The following is a 19,113-nucleotide window of genomic DNA, read 5'->3' on the forward strand; positions in this document are numbered from 1 at the left end:
TATATTTCAACAAGAAGGAATGCATAAATAGGACATAGACAGGGAAGCAGCCAGGGCATATGGAGACTGGGGAGTTTGGCTATTTAATGGGGTTCATGAAGTTTGTGACAGAGAAGTAGTGGCAGATAAGATGGATAGTAAATAGGGGACTAATTGTGGAAGGTTTTGAGTGCTAAGCTAAGTAATTCAGTTTTTATTTGGTAATGAATAAGAAACCCCATGTTTTTTTTTTTCCCCCAAGTTTTAAAATGCTGAATACTCACATGATCAGAGCTGGCTATTTATTGGATACTTAGAATGCACCCAGCTATGTTAGGTGGTTTATAAATATTATCCAATATGATCATCACAAAAGTACGGTTGAAAGAAATATTAACCCCATTTTTCAGATGAGAGAACTGAGTCTCAGGCTATGTAATTTGCCTGTGTACAACAATCTAACAAGCTGATTTTTTAATCAAAATCTTTTTGTTCATTACTCTACATAATCCTGTTGTTTTCATAATTCTATTGTTTTAAGAAAATCCTGTTCCACTATAATCCTGTTATGCTTCATAATCTAGTATTTTGAAGAAGATAAAAATAGAAAAGATTGAGACTATGTCAGAGACTATTTTAATAGCACAAGAAGTAATCATTCTGATTCAGTTATGTTTGTCACTAGTTCAAGTAACAGCAAATCTGAGTTACCATGGTTTCTGAAAAAATGCACATTGAAAAATTGTATGTTGGTTATTTTAGATTTTTTGTATGATATTGAGGGTTCCTATGCAAGGGAAATTTTAAATTTGTTTTTTGCCTGTTGGGTTTCTTATGTTATTCAGAAAGTTTTGCAATGCCTGTAATGGGAACTTTCCTAGTAATATGCATTAAATGTAATTTCCACTTTTTTAAACCATCAAAATTAAGCACACAGTGTGTGTAACATCTAAACTATGGCAAGCACCTTAATTACATTTTTTCATCTTAATCTCACAACAACCTTGTGATGTTGGTGTCCTTCTCCCATTTTATAGATGAAGAACCTAAGGCTGAGAGAAATTTTGTCTGTATACGATGCAACCAACATTCATATTCAGCTCTATTTGTCTTTAAATCACTACTGTTTCCACTGCAGCCAATTGCCCTGTAACTCCTCATGTAATAAAAACGACTGATCTTAAAGTGATATTCGTATCTCATGATTGAAAAAGAATAAGGAATCATCCGTGGCACAAACCTGAAATGCAGGGAGTGTAGAATCAATGTTAATACATAGGCTTTGGGATCAAAGGAATGTGAGATTAACTCTAATATCCACCATCTTAAAGCTGTGTGGCCTTAGATGTATTATTTAATCTTTCAGAGGCTCGACTGCTAATCTGAAAAGTGCAAATAGTAATATCTACTTCAGGGAGTTGTTAAGAGGATTAAGTGAAATAATGCCTAAAAAGTACTTAACACAAAGTAGGCTCTTAATAAAAGTAAGCTCTAGGTGCATAGCACACTATGCTATTTCTTTGATTCTCATAGCTTCATCTCTGTGTCAATCACTTCCAAATATTAGGTCCAGACCTCTCTTCTGAATTCTGGATCCATGTACCCCATCACCTACTTAGCATCTGTGCTTGGATGCCCACAGGCATCTCGTATTTTGTATATATCAAACTGAACTAATGATGTATGTCACCCTCCCTCCTTCCCTGCTAGTATCTGCTCTCCTGCAGTCGGTTTTTTTTATGATAGGGAGGTAGAGTTGAGAGTGTGTGTGTGTGTGTGTGTATGTGTGTGTGTACGTGTGTGTGTACAAAATCAACACTGTAACCAGCCCACAACTAATCCATTCTTAAATCACTCAGTGCTAAGGGATATGCCTTCTAAATTCCCCCCAATACCACCCTAGTCCTAGTGGCCATCATTTCTCTCCTAGCCTAATGCAGTCGTATCCACTGCTGCCCATACTCACCAACCAATTAGCCACACTGTAACCAGAGGGACCTTCCTGCCCCTTAGTTTTAAGATTGGCTTAAAGTCTCATTCCACTTTGATGGAAATCGAAATCCCTCTTGGGTTTTTGTTAACTTGGTGTAAATATTCATTCTTATAAATTCGTCTTCCCTCAGGAGCCAACTTCCACAAATACTGTTCTGCGCCCTAACACCTCCAGGTGAAACTCAGCCCCTTCTACCAGTTCCTTGGATGATCCACTCATACAAAGCATTTGTGAGCATAGCCAACTTTAGTGAACACTGGGATTCAGGGAGACAGAGAACTATTTGCTATTCAGAATGTGAACTCCAATGGTGCATTAGGTATTTCCAGTCTTGAATGTCCTCTGCCCTGCTCACCATCTGGATGTTTCCATTGGCAGATTGCCCCTTCTTCATCCCGGCATCATATCATCTTGGGGGCTCTCATTTTATACCCTTTCTTTATTCCAGATTTCTTTATTCTTTATTCAAATCCTTTGTAATTTGAATCCCAGTTTGGATGTCTGGTTTTTGTTTGCTTGCCTAGGTTCCTCAACTCACACCATCAGTATTTCCTTCTATCCCAAGTGTTTAGTTACCAAGTATTTTTCCAATAAAAGTTTCCACCCCCAATAGGAATTCTGGAGCCAGCAAGTAACATCATAAACTTTTTGCTTCTATTACAGAATGTAAATCAGATCATCCCACACCCCTGCTGAATAACCCATAAGTGGCTTCCCATCGCCTTTAGCATAAAGCCTCTAACTTTTTTAGAAGGGTCTACAAAGTTTCCCATGATGCCTCCTCTACTGGCCATTCAAATGTTATTTTGGTTTCTCATCCACATTGTGCTTTCTCCAGCAACCAGGCCTTCACAGTCACTGTCCTTAGGTCCTGTTCTTTCTCTCCAACTCATCATCAGGTCAACTCTTACCAGCCCATAGGTCTCTGCCTAACTAGCACTTACTCTAGGCTAGAACCACCTGCTAGGAGCTCCTTGATCATCAGATATTTCTTAACAATGCTTTTTCCACTTGCAATTATCTAGTTATTTAAAATAATGTATTTCCTCTCTCTCCACAGACTCAAAACACCACTAGAACAGAAACCAGATTTCTTGTCTTAACTATCATATTCTCAGCAAGAAGCATACAGCAGGCACTCAATTGTTAAAAACTATCTGAAGGTAAACATTGAGTCAAGCATCTGTGTAAAGTATTGCCCTAAATCTCCCTTAACTTCTGGGCTTTAATTTATTCTGCATATATAGGGATCAGTCTTTCAGAAGACCCAGAAAACCTTAGTGAAGGTGGAAGGCTCATTAAACTGTTTGCATTAAAGTTCTGACAATTTTGTTGTTGCTGATATTAACAACCCAACAAGAAGGAGAGTTAAAGGGCAGTGCTTACAAAAGGTCACAAGTGTACTGCCTAAATATGCTGTGAGCTTCGTAAGTAGGCTGCACTCTTGTTAGCTATCATCAGGATTTAATTAACTGGTGTCACAGCTGAATTGACATTTCATGCCTGTGGGGAAATTTGACTGAACTCATCCATTCCAAAATAAATGATTAGCACCACCGTCTTTCACGTTATCTTTCAATAAGTGGGACAGCTACATTTTCACTGCTGGGGAAAAACCATTTTCAAACTCTAAATACTGGTAAGCATGGAAAAGAAGGATGGGAAATAATAAAGTCAGGCAAAATGATATTTGTGGGTGCTTCATTTTATGAAAATAAAACTTGTTTCAGAGGCAGAATGAACCTGTCAGGAACCTCTGTTTTTCATAACAAATTATGCCAGAAGAATGTTGCATAGTTTTGGAATTTGCCTGATCACTGAACTGTTGAGAACAAATGTATTTTATGGGTTCCTGGGTTGTGGGCCAACCCCCTACCCAGTGAGACACCAGGCAAGCACAGCTTCCAGGTCTTTAAACTTCTCAGCACAGTAGGCCCTAAAACTGTTCCCATGGTAACCTTCCATCAAACAGGTGAGCTGTAAAACAGGTGAGCTCAGGCTGTCATTTGCAGACAAAACAAGAAAAAGAAATACTGGCTGCTCTTGTTCGTGATGCCACAAAGAGAAGTAATACTGATTACTGAATAAATAGACTGAAAGTCAGAATAGTTGTTGAACCAAATAGGAATCATGGTGTTAGTGTCCTGACCAAAAAAAAAAAAAAAAAAAAAAAAAAATACAGCTTCTAAAATGTGTATGTCTCAAAGAAAATCAATGAGAAAACAGATCACAAATTTTGTAGAAACATTAGTTATTGTTTTTGGAGGATCTCCTAAATATCGGGTCCTTGGATGGAAAATTTGCACATGTAATTTCATTTGTCCCTACCCCCCCAAAAAACTGTCATAATAAGCTTTTAGTATTTCCATGATTTACCTTAAATAACTGAGGTTCAAAGAATAAAAATGAGAGACTGTCACTTAAGTGGGATTTGAACCCAGGTCTCTGTGTCTCCAAAATTTCTGTTTTTTTCATGATGCTACACTTTTTGAGCATTTATCAAGCATATTCTAGAAGAAGTCAGTCACAGTTTGTGCTGAGGGAATTTGCCACCAATTAAGTACAGATATGAAAGGTAGCATTTGGGAAATCATCTTGGCTCCAGGATCTTACAGTCTGGGGACTGTAGTATAATAGAGTCACGAAATCTGTAGTTATAAGAATTGCCTTGAGTGCTAGCTCCTCCACAATATAATAGGGTAGCCTTGAGAAATCCATTTAATTCTTTGAACCTCAGTTTCTTCTTCTGTGAATTGAGATAATAACTTAATGGAATGTTCTGAAGATCAAAGGAGAAAATATATTTGAAAGTGCTTTCTAAAATATAAAATTTGATATATGACTATTATTATTATGCTACATATCACATAAAATCTTGGCACATCTCTTTGGCAGAACAGTTTCTTTTCACTTAAAACTGGCCGGTTGAATTCTTTCCTCAAGTGTGTTTTGTTTAATCTCCAAAATTAGGAGTTGTGCAGAGCTTCCAGCCTGAGTTCATTTTAGAAGTCAGGAAATAATTGCTACATTATTATATATATTGAACTATCATTTTGCACATGCACGCACATGGCAACTTGATAAGAAAATATCATTTGTGTTTACTTTAAATTAATGCTTAATTGGTGACAGACTTTAGCTATCACCTACACTCTGGTTGGGCCAAGAAAATAGAGTATGATCTAGAAACTGAAGGACAAAAGATGAGCAAAGGTCAAGGAAATGGCAGTGCAAGGAATTCAAGGGCTATAATCTGGCAGCCTACAGCCTGGGGCTGACCTGCCAATGTATTTTCTTTGGCCAGCAGGTGTTTACTTTGTTGTAATTGTGCTTTTTAATGATGCTCTTAAACAATGCATATACCCTCCAGTCTGCTAACATTCCATCATTTGTATCCTCTTACCCTGGCTGCCTCTCACATGTATATTACCTGCCTGACAGTAATTGGGAGTTGGGAGTCCCTTTACCAAATAACAGGCAAAAGAGATGAGTTTTCTTCATTTCGAAACCATAAAGAATGTATCTGTTGGGAGGCTAAGGTGGGCAGATTTCTTGAGCTCAGGAGTTTGAGACCAGCATGGGCAACATGGTGAAACCCTGTCTCTACAAGAAATACAAAAAAATAAGCAGATTTGGTGTTGCATGCCTGTGGTCCCAGCTACTTGGGAGGCTGAGGTGGGAGGATCGCTTGAGCCCGGGGAGTGGAGATTGCAGTAAGCCGAGATCCGGCCACTGCACTCCAGCCTGCATCTGATCATTTAACACAGGAAAGACTGAGCATGCACTGGGCTCAGGCACCAAATCCTACAGGAGTAGAGAACTGGCATACTCTATCTGAAAGGATACATTTAGGATACATATTTAAAGTCTAGTATTACACAGCTGGTTGTAAATATTCTAATTCAACAAGCATTTAAGAACCTGCCCTATGATCTTCAGGAAAGTTTCTGGCACACAGTAAGTATGATGTAAGTAGATGCTCTTTGTTATGTCATCATCATCATCCTTATTATCATCATTGCTATTATTATTGGCCAGACACAATTCTAGGAAGGGCAAAGCCTCCTAACTCCTATCTTCCTCTTTACTCCCAAATAGAGGGTATCCCCAGTGTTCTGCTCAGTTTCTGATGCATGCTTGTTGCCCAAAATATATCTGAGGAATAGCTGCATAAATAATGGAAGATTAGAGAGAGGCTATCTCTGGCCTTTGAGATCAACAGCCAAAATCTGCTCTGACAATTTCTGAGAGTTGTGAATAATTCTAGCCAAGTGTCAGAAGGAACCTGGCGAGTGTAGCTCTGGGACTTTGATTTTCCTGAAGGAACTCAAAAGAAAGAATACCCAGGTGGAAAAGGTACCCTGGTAGCTGGACAGGATGTTTAGTGGATGCATTATGTAATGTCTGCAGAGAATCATGGCCATAAGTGCTATGTAAGCACCAAACATCATTAATATTACTATTTAAAAGAACTGAGCAGCCTATTCCTTCCTAGGTGGTAACCTGAGCACAGCAGAATTTTAATAAGTCTGATCATTTATTGGGTTGCCAGCTGGAGCACTGACCATGCTCTGGATGTGCGTCACACAGTCTGATTTGGTGCAACCAGCACTGGCTCTGACTCAGCATCTTACTTGCCTGAACTATTGCAATACCCTCCTTACTGCCTATTGGCCTTACATCAGCCGAGTCAGCCTGTTATTCTGCATACTCCTAATTATATAAGTCTTGCTAAACTGTAATCGAATCATATCACTTTTCTGCATTACAATAGTTCATGATTTCCTTTGGCCTAAAAAATATCCAAACTCCTTAGCAAGGCGCGTCTTGGTCTTGGGCCACCAGCACTCTATTCTGAGCATCCTCCGTTGATCTAAACACTCTAGAGGTCTCTGGATGCTCTTCCCGCTTAACAAGTGACTTTTCTGACCTGGGTTCCCCTGGCAAACTCACGAGCATCTTTCATACATCACTTGCTCCCTGAAGCCTTCCCTCACACCCATCTGCGGGAGCAGAATTGAGGGCTTTCTTGTCTACATGTCCGTGGCACTGCACAGTTCTCTTGTATGGGCCAGGATATTTGGATGCAAATCTTGGAAGTCTAGATCAAACAAATTAAAGAATATGTTGGGATTTATTCACTCGTGTCACCAAACTGCACAATGGCTGAGCTTTTGGATGAGTGTGACCAGGACCTCAGACCAAATCAGGGAGTCTACCACTAGCAACTATTTTCATGGGGCAGAAATTACAAACACTTCAGCTCTGCATTCATACATACTGAAAGCTAGAAAGGAACAAGAGCTCCTTCCCATGAATTCTAGTTTTTAAACTTCAGAGGAACCACTCTGGATGGCCTGGCTTAGTCCATATGAGCATCACAGGAAGGGGACCAGGTGCCATGATTCCCCTAGACTGCTTCAAGGTGCCTGCTCAGACCCAGTGACAGGGTGACATGATCAGCAACCCTCGTCAGGCCCTCGTTAGATTTAGAGTGGGAAAGAAGCAGTGTCCCATAAGAAGGTGCAAGCTCACAGGTGCTGGAGAGGATGTGGAGAAATAGGAACACTTTTACACTGTTGGTGGGACTGTAAACTAGTTCAACCCTTGTGGAAGTCAGTGTGGTGATTCCTCAGGGATCTAGAACTAGAAATTCCATTTGACCCAGCCATCCCATTACTGGGTATATACCCAAAGGACTATAAATCATGCTGCTATAAAGACATATGCACACGTATGTTTATTGCGGCACTATTCACAATAGCAAAGACTTGGAACCAACCCAAATGTCCAACAATGATAGACTGGATTAAGAAAATGTGGTACGTATACACCATGGAATACTATGCAGCCATAAAAAATGATGAGTTCACGTCCTTTGTAGGGACATGGATGAAATTGGAAATCATCATTCTCAGTAAACTATCGCAGGAACAGGAAACCAAACACCGCATATTCTCACTCATAGGTGGGAATTGAACAATGAGAACACGTGGACACAGGAAGGGGAACATCACACTTCGGGGACTGTTGTGGGGTGGGGGGAGGGGAGAGGGATAGCACTGGGAGATATACCTAATGCTAGATGACGAGTTGGTGGGTGCAGCGCACCAGCATGGCACATGTATACATATGTAACTTACCTGCACGTTGCGCACAAATACCATAGAGCCTAAAGTATAATAACAATAATAATAATAATAATAATAAATAAAATAAAATAAAATAAAGAATTTCAGACAGGCAGAAGAGTAGGTGTCATCTGGACTGTCATTCAGATTCGATAACTAATAACACTTCAGATCCTAACTGTGTATGTGAGTTTGCCTCTCACTACAGAGTGAGCTCCTAGAGTTCAAGTACCCATCTTACTCATGTGCCTCTGCTCACACCTAGCATGATGCCTGTTGCCCGGTTGCCACTTATCTCATGCTTGTGTGTTATTGAATTAACAAATGGATAGCTTTCCAGGGCTCTGTGAACAAAACATCCGGTGAACGTAATTACAGAATTCTGTAGTGTTTGGAAGTTTGTTAAACAAATTTTTATAGAACCGCTATAATTTAAAAGACATTGAGTGGCTCACGCCTGTAATCCCAGCACTTTGAGAGGCTGAGGCGGGCAGACCACCTGAGGTCAGGAGTTCGAGACCAGCCTGGCCAACATGGTGAAACCCCGTCTCTACTAAAAAGTACAAAAATTAGCCGGGCGTTGTGGTGGGCACCTGTAATCCCAGCTACTCGGGAGGCTGAGGCAGGAGAATTGCTTGAACCCAGGAGACAGAGGTTGCAGTGAGCCAACAAGGTGCCACTGTGCTCCAGCCTGGGCGACAGAGTGAGACTCCGTCTCAAAAAAAAACACAATAACCTTTGAAATACAACTAGTATTTATTGAGTTCATAGTGTTAGCATTTTTACGAAAGACATTTTATGCTCACAAAAATTCCATGAGTTTCAGGAATTAGCCCTATTTTATAAATTAAGAAGATGAAGTTAAGAGATGCTTGGACTTCCCCTGGTTCTCACAGGTAAAAGGCTACAGAGGCGGAATAGAAACCCAGGCCTTCTGATCTCAAGTCTATTGCTTTGCTCTTAAGCAAGTTATTTAACCTGTCTGGGTAAAATGGAGATAATAACTCTTGTTTCTAAGGATTGCTGTGAGGAGTAAAAGAAAGAACATATATAAACAAATTAGCACATAGCCTGGCCCAGATGAGGGGATTAATGGACAATAGCGCTACATTTGTCAGTGATGGTGGGAGATTTCCTTCGATTCTAACTAGTACATATCTCCGGCCAGTTTTTGTCCTTGTCCCGCAGCCCAGGGACTCATCCTGTGTTATTCTCCTCTTTAGTGCTACCCACTCTGTCTCCAGTAGCTTCTCTCCCCGAAGACTGCTTCTAGAACAGGTCACAGGCTCCTGGGCTCCCCTTCTTGCTGAAGCCAAGTGCCCAGACCCCTTTTGCTGCCTCAGTTAGTTGGCCCCACTGGTTATGGAAAGATAAGTACCAAGAGGCATAAGGATATATGGATCCTAGACCTTGTCCTGACATCAATTAGCTGTGTGACATTTGCACCGCTGTTCTCTCAAGCGTAAAATGAGAATGCTGGACCAGAGAAATCACTACATTAAATTTGTTATGTAAAGGAAATTTCAGCAAAAATATTTTTCCTGAAGAGTCAAGCAATACTATTACTTCATCTCAAAAAAAGTTTTACATATTTTTTTACAGTAACCAAATAAATCAGCATTGGACTTGCCTACATTTATCAGATCAATTTCTATTACTTTTAACTGTTCCTTCCTGCTCTACTTCTCAGCAGGGATTACATGCCTGCAGCATACACTCAGAATTTTCTCCTGAACATAGATTCCAGGAAAAGCTAAGGTAAAGAAGACAGAGGAGAAAGCAAGAGCACAGATGACACTTCTTTTAGGCGCACTGCCTAGATCTCACTTGGCCTGCTGTCTTCCCCTCATTAGTCGCACCAACTGAATCTGATTAGCCCACTCTGATTTATTTTTGGCAACCTGGAAGTGCATGGGCCAATGCTTATTTTCATGGCTGATACAATCATCCCCAAAGCTGTCGTTAGCATTTGGAAGATTAGTCCCTTTCTCTGGATGATTTTATTGCCTATGAAGCATCATGACACACATTAGACATATATTTCTTAAACACTTTACAAAATTGAGTCTATTTACTCCTCTTCTTCTTATCACAACCACCTTCTGTTATTGGCTGCTAAAACATAGAGAAAATTTCTTCAGAATTACATATTTGATGCTTATAAACTTATTGTTTTCTGAGTTAGTGAATCACCTGCTGTAATCAACAAGAACTAAAAGCCAGATTTCAATGCTACTGGATACTCAGTGCCTGATTTGTCTACATTTTGCTTTACAGACTTTCCCATTATGCACCAAACAGTACTATCTAGGTGAAAAGTGAATAATAAGGAAATATAAATAAATATTTTCTCCTAAAATTGCAACTTTCAGATATGAAGCACAATATGTATATGATTTCTGTTTATATTTGTGGACAGTAAGATTTATTAGTAAGGATCATTATTTTTAGGTCTTTCAGATACAAAAATTCTGAGATTCCAAATAAGTCCTAAAGTACATTTAGTATAAAAAATTTATCATGAAAAATGAAACACACTTTGGCAAATTTTCCAATAGGTTAAAAGTAAAAGGATTTTCCATCAGCTCTCGGTTAATTTGAAAGCATATTTATAATCGGGATTCCCCATTCACTAAGCATTTCATGAATAAACAGCCACTGACCACCACCAAACTTGCAGCTCCTGGAGGCAGGACTGTGTTTTGGACCCCCAGTACTTAGCAGACTGTGTGGTTCTTAGTAGGTTCTTAATTTGTATCGACTAGATGAGAATATCAATTAGTAACTTCTATTATGGGTATGATTACTCTTTCTTTTCCTCGTACCCAAGTCTTCCCTATCCAATGAGGACATCTCAGCTGTTCCAGATCCCCTCTTGTAAAGTCTGTCTACAGAGGATTCTAAGGAAAGCAAAAAGAAGAGAAGAAAAGATAAAATTTGCAGAGAGAGAAGTTTAAAGAGAGAAGGGCACTGTGATAGGGGAAAAATGAGAAGTTTAAGAAGTATTGCTGGAGACCTCGGGTGCTCTAGTTGATTGGGGTCTAAATTGTTGTTGCTGTGGTGGTGGTGGTGGTGCCAGAATTTTAGAAGTATTTCAACGCTGATGAATTTTTCTTAAGAGGAAGGGAAGATGATGAGGCAGGAGATGTTGAGGCCAACCTACATATTACTTGTGTTCCCTGCTTGATGTCAGCAATGCATTCACCATGAGATGAAGGAGGGCTCTTTGTTTTGCTTAGGAAGGCTAGAGGGAGGGCTCTTTGCTTTCCTTAAAAAATGCATTGTATTCCCCACACTAAAGTAAGCTGATGATGCTAGAGGAAGAATTAATGCCCCTAGTAAAGAGAGAATCCAACCCCATCGGGTTAGCTGTAGCAGCAAGGGTATGGGGGCATTAAGGAGGAACAGGAGTTAGCCTTCAGAGCGTGAGTTGGGACAAAGTGGCAAGAACAGGTGCACCCTTGGGCAAAGTAGCCCACCAGAACAGGGGCTGATGGCTTCACTAGACAGTCAAGTGCTCCCACTGCAATTTGGGTCTGTCCATCATAAGCACACATTGTGCTGATAGCCTCCATGGCACCATCACAGGGATGAGAAGGCATCCCATCTACCTTTGAGGCCTGGAACCTCTGGGTGCATGGGTATCTCTTGCACAGCTGTGACCCACCACCACACTATACACTCATCAACAAATGTTCCTCACCTGGCACATTGCCCAAGGCTTGCTCTTGGACTGCTGGCACTGCCCTGCTCCACTAAGCAGGGGACAACCATGACCCAGCTGCTCTGTGCTTCTGATGACCAAGAAAATTGTTCCCTACATTCTCAATTCATTTTTCACACCCACTATTGATTTGACACCTCCTTGGGACACTGACAGAGCAAAGTTGGAGGGTATAGGTACAAGAGCAGACTGCACATAGGGCCACGAACCATTAACAACGCAATACTTCTAGATTTGGTGCAGGAGGCTAGGATGTCTGCAATCATCAGCTAATAGGCTTTAAAAGAAAGTATAGTAAGAGAAAAGAGATCAAGCATCTATGGTAGCAACCTAGACCTTTCTAGTCATATTAGGGATACTGACAATTGCTTCAATTACTAATAGAAGTCTATTAATTTCAAATCCTAGCTTTTGAAATGCTGTGGTTGAAAAATGTCAACTCTCTTTAAAAATATTCTACAGATGAATGAGCCTGGCTTAGTCAGGTCTTAATGTGCATTAGTGTTAATCCCAATTTATGTTATACAGGTAACAATCTAAGATCAAATTTTCTTTTTAAGAATTACGAACCTTTGCGCATGTGTGTTTAATTTGGGTATGGGGAGGGGAGAAGAAGCAGTCAGAGAGTTTTGTTTACCCTATTGGCAGAAAAGGGCCAACAGGCACAGGTCACAACCACAGGAAGGAGGTTAGAGTAGCCTATTATTAAATTTAATTTAATTTTTATTTATTTATTTATTTATTTTTTTTTTTGAGACGGAGTCTCGCTCTGTCGCTCAGGCTGGAGTGCAGTGGCCCGATCTCGGCTCACTGCAAGCTCCGCCTCCCGGGTTCGCGCCATTCTCCTGCCTCAGCCACCCGAGTAGCTGGAACTACAGGCTCCCGCCACCACGCCCGACTAATTTTTTGTATTTTTGGTAGAGACGGGATTTCACCGTGTTAGCCAGGATGGTCTCAATCTCCTGACCTCGTGATCCGCCCGCCTCGGCCTCCCAAAGTGCTGGGATTACAGGCGTGAGCCACCGCGTCCGGCCATTACATTTAATTTTTTAAAATACATACTCTTCTCATCTTCACTCTTCACCTTCACCTTCACCGCACTGAATGTGCGGAAAGACTCCAGGGAGGAACAGAAGATCCCCAACCCCTCTATTCTAGGGATTTCATATGTAAAGCCTGAGATGGTGAGGATGAAGAATAAAAAATTGTTTATGAAGGGGAAGAAGGCATCTGTTGCTACCTTAACCTTCAGATACTACCATCCCCAGCCCGTTTTTGCTTCCTTACAAAGAGCCCCTGGGAATTAATTTGAGTATAGAACAAGCCCTTCCTCTAGAGGGGCACTCAAATCCCAACATGGAATTGGAAGGTCTGGGGTTAACTGAGGAAGAAGGGGAGAATGGATAGCACCCCAGCCTAGCAGGGGAGGGGGTCTGCCCTTCATTACTCTGTAGTCAGCCAGCTGGACAGACGGCAGCCTGTGTTTCAATTGCTCCCATGTGAACAATAATTTTTTCGTTTTATGTGTTCTGCTCCCCACTATTTCATAGTGAGCCTTCCTTGTCTCCACCGGAGACACTAGGTTTCTTGATCTTTTCTTCAAAGAGAAGGGAGGGGAGAGGAGGTTGTAGGTTGGGCAAAGCCCATCTCATCTCTTCATCTAAGTCAGAGCATTTGCTCTCCTAAAAGGAACATAGAAGGGATGTTCTCCAAGTTCTTGCTCAGACAGGAGCAGATTTCTCTCCCCCAGCACAGGGACAAGACTGTAACAGAATACACTGGTCTTGATGAGTGATGCCATCAGTACTGGGTAGCAGGGAGGAAAATTTCAGGAGGCAGGGAGGTAGGGCACATCTGGCGCTGGTCTCACCCTGATGCAGAAGCCTAGCCTTGCACTGTTCTCCTCTTCAGATTAGTATGACGATCACCACAGTCCTGTTCACTGTAGCTGAATGTGCGGAAAGACCATGCATCCGTGAGGAAAGGGGTCTTCCCTCAGCCTTGGTGTGCAGGCGGCACACTACTTGAGCCGTAGATATTTTTAAATTCTTTTCGGTTGCGTGGGCTGCATTCTTTAGGACATTGGCTAGGACTAAATGACTGAGGATGAAACCAAATATGCCTATATTGCAAGGATTCTTTCGATTTTTTTTAAAAAGGCCTTTGAATAACACAGAACTATGTTAGGTTCTAGAATTACTTTTCTTGTTGTTTCTATTTCTCTGGTGAAATTTTCTACCCTTTCATTCATTATGAGCATACTTTTAGTTTATTAAGCACAGTTATAATATCTGATTTAAAGTACTTGGCTACATCCAAAACCTGGATTTTCTCTTGAAAATTTGTCACATTTTCTTGGATCTTTGTATATTGACTAATTTTGGACTATTTCTTGAATATTGTGAGTATTATGTTATAAAGACTGTAATATTTATGTTTCATGATTAAACTAATATTTTTGTCTTAGCAAGAAATTCACTTGGTTGGATGAAAACTACACATGATTTCTCATGGGTGGCAGCTTGAACTTCTTTTAGCTTTGGCTGGGCTACCTGCAGCCTGACCTCCCCATGCATGGCTCAGGAATCAGCCTGAGGTTTGGACAGACTTTAGGACCCCCCTCCTTTTCAGGATTACCTACTCACTTTCCATTAGCAGTGGTTGCCAAGATTCTCTTATCTTTTGCCTCAGGCCAGAAAGACTGAGATTTTTTCAGAGTTTCAGCTATCTCACACTGAGTGAAGCCTCTGCCTTCTGGCTATAAGCTGATGTAAAAGATGGATGGATGGATGGACGGACAGACACAAACAGACAGAGAGACAGACAGACAGACAGATAGATAAACATAAAAATAACTCATTCTGTGCCAATTCTGCCAAGTGTCAACTGCCCTCCAAAATCTCTCTGTTTTGTTCATGATTCAGTCTTTAGTCAGTTGTTTATTTGGTAATTTTTCCAGAGTGTATGGTTATTATTTGCTGGAGAAACAGTCAGAGAGGAACTTGCATGGCCATAACTGAAGCAGAACTTGCAGAAGCATAATTCAAAAGAAAGAAAAGGGTAATGGAGAAGGGAAGGAGCTAGTATTTGTTAATGTATAATATTTGTTAATGTATAGGCAACACATTAAATACCTTTTCTGTTCTTTTTCTGTTTTCTTGTGTTTTATCCTTCTTGCCCAAACAATGAAATGCTCTTATGAACTTTATGCTAGCCTCGCAATTCCACCTGGACCACTGGCAATATAGCATGGCTCATATTTTGTGTTTGATCCCAGAAGTACATTGCTCAATGTTAGAAACCTGCCCATGTGTCTGGAATAACTGCCTTGATACATTCTCCTAGAATTTTCCTAGAATGCCACAGCCTCACTCCCTCGTATTTTTTCAAAACATGTAATTTCACCAGCATAGCTGAAACCAAAAACTTCCCTAGAACTTAAGTGTCAAAATGACTTTCATTCATTATTGAGTCCTTCACAAGATATTTATTTTGTTTATTACATGACATAGTCCAATAAAGAGACATTTTAAAAGTTCATTCTCAGTGCCTATCTCATATTACAGAAATATGCCTAGGATCACCCACATCAAAAGCACTTACCATATGCCAGGTACTGATCCTAGAGCTGGAGATGCAGCTGGAAATAACGTGCAATTCCTGACCTTAGAGGACTTATGGTCTAGTATGATAAGAATATCAGGAACACAATTTAGTCTATTCAATGTTAAGACAGAATTAACTTTGTTTATGCCAGACATTCTTTATAAGTACTAGGGCCTGTAAAAACTGGATTTCTGAAAAATAAAATAACAAGAAAAAGTCAGTACATTTTTCAGTCTATAAAACCTCTCAGAGAGTAGTGATGTGTATTGTGTGCTTCATTTGGTTGCTGAAAATATGTGAGAAACAAAAATCAATAAGTTAAACTGTTGGTGGAAATGTAAATTAGTTCAGCCATTATGGAAAACAGTATGGAGGTTCCTCAAAAACCTAAAAATGGAACTACCATATGATCCAGCAATCCCACTACTGGGTATCTATCCAAAGGAAAGGAAATCAGTATGTTGACGATTTCTCTGCACTCCCATGTCTATTGCAGTACTCTTCACAGGAGGCGAGATACAGAATCAACTTAAGTGTCCAGCAGAGGGTTAATGGATAAAGAAAAGATGGTGGGTGTGTGTGTGTATATATATATATATATATGTGTGTGTGTGTGTGTGTGTGTGTGTGTGTGTGTGGAATATCATTCAGCCTTAAAATAAAAAGGTAATTCTGTCATTTGCAACCACGTGGATGAACCTGAAGGACATTATATCAAGTGAAATAACCCAAGCACTAAAAGATAAATACCACGTTTTTCCTCACAATGCTAAAAAAAAAACTCGCAAGTTGCTCCAGCAGAAGTCGTTACTAGAGTCAAGGAAGGGAGAGAGAGGAGGACAGCCAAAGGCTGGTTAAGGGATACAAAAGTATACCTAGCCAGGAGGAATAAGTTCTAATGCTGTATAGTACTATAGGGGGACTGTATTAACACTTATCGTGTATTTTCAAATAGCTAGAAGAGTGGATTTTGAATGTTCCCAACACAAAGAAATGATAAATGTTTGATGTGGTTGATAAGCTAATCACCCTGATTTGCTCATTACACAATGTATACATGTATCAAAATATCACGGGTACCCCATAAAGATGTAAAATTGTTATGTGTCAATTAAAAATAAGAATAATAAAACCAAAATCAATAAATTGAGTAATTTGTTAGAGGCAAATGCCCATATATCATTAATTCAATCAGTCATCCCTCCACTGATGTAACAGAAACTTACCAGTCATGTGTTATGTGTTATATGACAGACTCGGTGTTAAGAAAGTAAGTTAAGAGATGAAGACAAATGAACATGTGGAACAATCATGAGACTGATTTTTTGTACTGGTGACCATGGGCGAGTGACTTAATCTTTCTGAGCTTCAGTTTCCTCAGCTACAAAGTGAGATTAAAAATAACGATACCTATCTCATGAGGTTATTTTCAATATTAAATGAGATGTTTTTATATATGGAGTGCCTGGCATAGTGCCTGGATCCTTGTAGATTCTTAACAAGTTTCAGCAATTTTTCTATCCTGCTATTATAGAAAAGGAATTTGAGGCTTAGTGCAGCGAATAACTTACTCACCCGGGACACTACATACCTAGAAGATAAATTAAACACAAGCACGTGGTACAAAGTACATGAGTCTTGTTTGAGACCAGAAAGAAAGATTAATTCTGCCTCTGGAGTCTGAGACAGAATCAGGGAGGAATATTTAAACCAATTCCATGGATGACTTTTCAGGTATTGTCCATAAATACATATTTGGAGACTTGGAGCAAAGTTTTTAAAAAGTCCATCAACTGCTGATCCTGTAGACTCCTGCAGATCCTCCATCTGGTCTCTTCCTCACTAGTATAGCTTCCTTCATCTTTAAGAGATTATGCTGGTAAATCTTTAATGACAAGGATCAACACCAGTTTCTCAGTCCTGACCTTTTTATAATTTTCAGAACTAGCAGATGAGAGGAAATAGAGGAAATAGCTGCCTTGATATATTCTCCTAGCATCACTCCCTCTAAAGTAAAAAGAGTACTTCTTTGAACCATGTAACTTTGCCAGCACAGTTGAAACCAAGAACTTCCCTAGAACCTGAGTGTCAAAATGACTCATTCATTATTTACTCCTCCACAAGATGTTTATTTTGTTTATTACATGACATTGTCCACAAACTGGAAGCAGCTTTTCAGTGGAAAAAAATCCTCAAAGTAAAACCCTGAGAAGATTATTAATCCTAAGAAGGATAATCTCTTTCTGATTTTCCTTGTGTAACTAAAATACCTATGTAACTCTATTTTAAGAAGTACGGCTTATCATAAACATAACTAATGTTTATGATACACAATAATATGTAAAAGTTATCTTAGCATAAATTTATTGCCAATTATCTGAATATAATCTCCATCTCTTTTTATTCTCTTTCATTCAACAGAATGCTACAGCTTTCCATGTAACTGTCCAAGATGATAATAACATCGTTGTCTCATTAGAAGCTTCAGACGTCATCAGTCCAGCATCTGTGTATGTTGTGAAGATAACTGGTGAATCCAAAAATTATTTCTTCGAATTTGAGGAATTCAACAGCACTTTGCCTCCTCCTGTTATTTTCAAGGCCAGTTATCATGGCCTTTATTATATAATCACTCTGGTAGTGGTAAATGGAAATGTGGTGACCAAGCCATCCAGATCAATCACTGTGTTAACAAGTAAGCATCATGTGTAATATTGTCCCGTTTCTTCTTATTGTTCCCCTGTTTCTTCCCGTGGGGCTCTAATTGACAGACTCCACCCAGAATGGCAAAATCACTTGCCTTAATTCCAAGTGACATAGATTCAAAGTTATGAGCTATATTAAGAATATAGCTTCTTGCTGAAGTTTGATGTTTACTCTTTACCTTGTGATAGCAAAAATATTTTTAAACCAAAAAAAGTAAACCTCAATGAAGTAGTATATTTTGAGACTGAGTGACAATTTCAAACTCATGATTGGACCATGTAGTTTTCTGCTGTATTACTTAATAATGTCATCATAACTTGTTTATTTTTTCCAGAGCATGTATTCTCATATTAAGCAATTCAGTTTGGGGACAATGAACCGATAGTCCTATTTAACCTGCTCGAATTCATGTATAGGTCTTTGGCTGAGAGAGAGAAAAAGATTTATTTATCAGTTGTTATTCCCCACCTCATCTTCAAAATAGCTTTGCCTTCTACTTCTTAAGAAAAAATGCCAAGAAAAAAAAATTACTGGCATTTTAACCTTCATTAGTCCATGCCATAAAGAGTTAAGGCTGACATTGGGAAATTTTTAGGAATAGTTTTAACTCCATGTGATTTTTTTTCACTTTACCCACTGACTTTAATATCTAATCTCAAATTAAGATGTGACTCTACTGTCTATGCTGATCTGTGGAAGAAAAACTGATATCTGTAAGACAGTAGAGTTTATCACTAGCACAATATAATGGCTCAGCAAAGTCCCTTTTGCTTATGTTCTTTAGTGTAAGTTTTGCAACAGCTGCAATTTGTTAAATGCCATCTATGTGTGATTGTTCTGGTGATAAATATGGGGAAAGACAGTGATATTATCTGTTGGGATAAAAGGAAGCAGAAACTACAAGGAGCAAAAACTGAGAACCAAGCTAGAGGACATATTTTTAACACGTCTGTCAAAAATTAATTAAAGTCTCC

The 19,113-nt window shown here is 39.6% G+C and overlaps 1 protein-coding gene across 2 annotated transcripts in view; it reads left to right on the forward strand.

The window, feature by feature from the left end:
* Positions 1–19,113, forward strand: part of PTPRO (protein tyrosine phosphatase receptor type O) — a 285,274-nt gene that overhangs the window by 149,238 nt on the left and 116,923 nt on the right. For both annotated transcript variants that reach the window (XM_024257382.3, XM_024257383.3), the window contains exon 2: positions 17,855–18,128. In XM_024257382.3, the coding sequence (XP_024113150.2) occupies positions 17,855–18,128 (274 nt within the window). The remainder of the gene's footprint in view (positions 1–17,854; positions 18,129–19,113) is intronic.

The sequence above is a fragment of the Pongo abelii genome, chromosome 10, assembly GCF_028885655.2.
Source record: "Pongo abelii isolate AG06213 chromosome 10, NHGRI_mPonAbe1-v2.0_pri, whole genome shotgun sequence".
NCBI lineage: Eukaryota > Metazoa > Chordata > Mammalia > Primates > Hominidae > Pongo > Pongo abelii.